Source organism: Prinia subflava, chromosome 3 (genome assembly GCF_021018805.1).
Source record: "Prinia subflava isolate CZ2003 ecotype Zambia chromosome 3, Cam_Psub_1.2, whole genome shotgun sequence".
NCBI classification, from domain to species: Eukaryota; Metazoa; Chordata; class Aves; order Passeriformes; family Cisticolidae; genus Prinia; species Prinia subflava.
The window spans coordinates 44,491,499-44,496,011 of record NC_086249.1 but is presented as its reverse complement, the minus strand read 5'-3'; the positions used below and the strand labels follow the sequence as shown (position 1 = coordinate 44,496,011).

Below are 4,513 nucleotides of genomic sequence, written 5' to 3'. Positions count from 1 at the left end.
TCCAACCTGGTATTCCATGATTGTTAAAACCCGTCTTACACATCCACAAGCTGCATAAACCTTGTGGAGGCTCTTGGTGCCAGCCAGCAATGTGGGTTAACAATGGGAGAGACATTTATCACAGAGGTATCTTGCAAAATGTCGTCGGTCTGTTTTGCACCCCTTGCTATCCCATGCAGCCTAAGTGGGCTGGACTCACTGTGTTCTTTTTATTCTCCTGCATCTTCCTTTCTGTAAAAGATGGAAAACTGAAGTATTTTGTCCCCAGAGGAAGAAATACAACTCTCAGTGATCAGCTGACCAGACAGTCCCTTCCATGCTCTGAGCTGAACTTTATCCCCAGCGATGCCTGTGGACATGGAGCTGTCATGTGGAGATTATTGCTGAGGAAACTGCATCTCCCACAGATGCCTCAAAAATTCCCCTGTGGTCCCAGGGAAGCAGAGGTGAATCCCATTTCTTTCTCAAATGAAGGTGGCTAGAGAGCAGCTCTGCCCTGCTGTGAGGTGAGGTCTGCACACCTCTGAGCAGCCTCTCAGGAGCAAAACCCACCCAATAGAGAAGGGAAATCAACACTGGCTTTGCTGGGACTCTGCTGGCTGTCCTCAGCAGCTCTTGCACAAACGACTCTGGGAGTTGTTGCAGCAGCACATTTTTGCCTCTGGCATGTGAAGTGGAAGGGATGCTGTCTTGTTAAACAGTTTTCTGTTCTTTTAGAGGATTTTTGTACCCCCTCAGACACAGAGGACTGACTTTGCTTCACTTAAAAAACCTTAAAATGTAGCAAATACTTTGATGTAAAGAATTTTATGGATTTTTGCCCTAGGAATAGCATTTTGACTCACTGTATTTCAGTGAGACATTTAAAAAACATGCTTGTGTGCATTTTTAAAAATTGCTGTTGTTACCATTTGCACAAAAGGTAATAAAAGCTGATGATACCGTGATTTGTTTTGTACTTTTTAACGTAAGACTGGGAGAAAAATAGCTGTCTTCTTGCCCAAGAGGCTTTAAATCCACACCCTTGAGCTGTGATTCAGCAAATTCCCAGAGTAACCCTGGTCTGAAACCCGGGTTCCTCCTTGTCCTGTCCTGCCGGGGGTGGATTTCTCCTAGACAAGCCAATGAACAGAAGCTCATTTACTTATGCATGTGGTGAGGAGGAAACTTGCTCCACAGTCTCCCCACCTCTTCCTGCAAAATGTGAGCTCTCTTTTGCACCAGTCCCTTCGGGTCCTGAATGAGAAGAAGCGAGAGGCAGCGGGGCTGGGCTGTAGAGGCTGCTGCTCTGAACATCGCTCGCTGGCTCCGCTGCACACCTCATGAGTGAATAATCGCTCTCACCTCCTCTGAGCTGCAGAGAGAAGCGAAAGCCGGCTGCCCGCGGCTTTCTCCAGCAATCCTAAGGTGCTCTCTCGGAGAGGCAGGACTGAGCCCTCTGTTAATGACTGACATCATCAGGGAAATACTCCTGCTTGGCTTTTTTGGCTACATTCCCCCGGCCCCCGCCACAGCCGGGGCAGTATCCTGATGGGGAAGCTGATCTCCAAAGGCTGGCGGAAAAGCGATGCCCGAGTTATCATGCTGGGGCTCGACTTCGCTGGCAAATCCACCCTTCTGTACAAACTGAAGAGCGGCCAGGCTGTGGAGACCTGCCCCACGGTGGGGTTCAACGTGGAGGCTCTGCAGACGCCCTGCGGCGTGTCCTTCACCCTGTGGGACGTGGGCGGACAGGACAGCCTGCGGGCCAGCTGGCCTCACTACCTGGAGGACATCAGCACCCTCATCTTCGTGCTTGACAGCACGGACACGGCGCGGCTGGCAGAAGCGAAGGCAGCGCTGGAGGAGGCGCTGGGCCACCCCGGCATGGCTGGCGTGCCTGTGCTCCTGCTGGCCAACAAGCAGGACGTGCCGGGAGCGCTGGCCCCCGCCGAGCTGGCGGAGGGGCTGCGGCCGGGGCCGCTGGCCGGACACCGCTGGATGCTGCGGGGCTGCAGCGCCCACAGCGGGCAGGGCCTGCAGGAGGTGCTGGCCATCCTGGGAATACTGCTGCGGGGCTAGGGCAGGGCTCCCAGGAGCAGGCAGACGGGAGGCAAGCTCCAGAGCAAACCTGAGCCTCACGTGGGCCCTTCCCACTCACGGCTGCCAGCAGGTCTGTCACGGAGGATTCCGGCCCCTGCAAGGAGCAGAGCTGCAGCTGGCACACGCTGGGGATCACCCAGCTCCTCACCACCACAACCCGCCAGGAGCATCTCTGAGCAGGACTCCCGTCGTGGAGCAGTTCCATCTCCTGGATTCTCATCTCTGGCTGCAGCCTGTCCCACTGTCACCACGTTCCATTCATCCACCGCACTTGTGTGTCCAGAGGGTCAGCAAGGATGCTGTTTAACACTTATGAATTGTAACAGAGATGTGTGCAAGGGACAGAAGTTTTCTTCAGATTTCTTCTATTCTGCAGCTGCCAGTCCAGATGCATCTATCCACGAGGGGAGCTTGCATGTGCCCCATGCTGCTTCTCTCAGCACGAATCACATGTTCCTTGGGTGGGAACGCAGAAAGGCACTGAAAGGAATGGCTGAAAGGGAGCAGAGTAAGCTCAGGAGTTTAAATGGCCGAGCAGCTATTTGGTTTTAGTGTGGCATCTACGGGTATAATAATCTTCAATCTATGGAAGCAAGCCAGGCTTTGATGGTGTAATGCAGTTCGAAGATGTGTGTATATTAGTTTGTGCATTTCTTCTGATGGTTCTTTCTTTCTCCATTCATCATTTTTATCACAGAATTATTTAATGAAAATGGTCTCTCATTTTCCTTGGATTATGTTTAAATATAAAGAAGTCAGACCTGACTTAAAGATGCTTGGAAATACTTCTCCATGGCCAGTCAACTTCTAGATATCCCCATGGTGGCCCAAACAGCCAAGACAAAACCCTGTCTCTCAGATTTTTGAAACTGCATGGGACCACTCCACATGCATTCATGCATTTGTTGGTAACCATGGGCACTTATGGGCACAGGCAGGTTGGTGACCAAAGGTCTCTCCACACTCAGCTGTGTCCAGGGCAAATGAAAACACCCCTGGCAGCTCACAAGAGGATCAGGTCCCATGTGGCAGTGATGGTCTTTGTCCAATCCTGCTCAACCTACCATTGGAAAGATCTATAAAATGTGTGCCTGGGGCTCCCTGTATCCAAGATTCTGTTTTCCAGAGTTAAAATTAAAATACTTCATAGTAGTCCCTACTTCATTATTAAGTGGATGGAGGAAGGGGAGAGATGGGATACAACATTTTTATTTCTATTTTTCATTTTTGTTTCTATTCAGAAATCAGCTGCTTTCAAGGAACAGCATACTCAGCCTAGAAACACCAAGGAGAAATACATGGTAAAATCCTCTTCTGTTCATATCAAAGCATTTTACAGTTGTTGAATTAATTGTCCAGCTGTTACTGGTGCTGTTATTAGCCACACTTCATAGAAGGCAGCAGCAGGAATAGAGAGCTCAAACAGTCACGAAGAAACAGAATCAGCCATTTGTAGGAAAGTCTCAATAAAAGAATCCTTCCCAACTGTCTTAGCTGCATTAATGTAAAATTACTACGTGCTATAAAACAGTGCTGCAGCGTCGATGTGGCCTAAGCAATCACAGTTATGAGTATATTTAAACAGCACTGAATCATGTAATCAATTATATGACCTGTGTGCATGGTGAGGAGGACAAAATCACGTCCTCAGATCTTTGCAGGTGACATAAGCTGGTTGATCTACCTTCAGCTTGTTGCAGGTGGTCATTTTTTGCCTCTAGCACACAAGGCTCCAAATGACCTGTTGGCCATTTTGGACACAAGTTCTAGAGGCACAACACAGAAGGCTCTGTGCTGCATTGCCATGCCAAAAAAAATTGTCCTTGGTGAGTTTGCTGGTGTTTTGGTCTTGTGTCTCACATGGCACAAATCAGAGAATTGTGCATTAAGGTAAATACAACAGAGACTGAAAGGCTGTTGCGGTGATGTCTTACTCCTAAGTGTCCCTTGATGCCTGCATTTGGCTCTACAGGATTGACTGCTGGTAGTTAAAAGAGACACTGAAGCCTTCCCATTTGTCTCTGAGTGGTTTTTAAGCTCTTTAAAAAGATAAAAAATGGGCTCCTCTGGCAGCAAATAGAGATAACCACCAGCCTCTGGTGGACATCACCCATTAAAACTGAAAACAGCAAGGTGGGAGGTGGAGAAGAAAGGGCAATGGGAATCCTGAGTGTCTGAAGCTGATGAAGCAACATTCCAGTTACTGAAATTGTTCTCACTTCCCCTGAAGCAGTAATTTGGCAAAACACCCCATCTCATGGGGCATCATGTGATTTACCATCCTTGTTTTCTGGAATAAGGCTGTTCTGGACACTCAGTCCCATTACTCAGCCCATTTATGCCATTGTTCAGAGACTGTCAAAACAATGATGGGTCATAACATTTGAAATAGCAACACAGAGATTTCTTCTAATGATTTTTCTCTTCTCCT

The 4,513-nt window shown here is 48.7% G+C and overlaps 1 protein-coding gene across 1 annotated transcript; it reads left to right on the top strand.

Annotated features, from left to right (window-relative positions):
- Nucleotides 1-1,173: 1,173 nt before the first annotated feature.
- On the top strand, nt 1,174-4,102 carry ARL11 (ADP ribosylation factor like GTPase 11). Its single transcript, XM_063393526.1, has one exon. It carries the CDS (start codon nt 1,531-1,533, stop codon nt 2,059-2,061), a length of 531 nt encoding a protein of 176 aa, XP_063249596.1. The 5' UTR covers nt 1,174-1,530; the 3' UTR covers nt 2,062-4,102.
- Nucleotides 4,103-4,513: the final 411 nt, after the last annotated feature.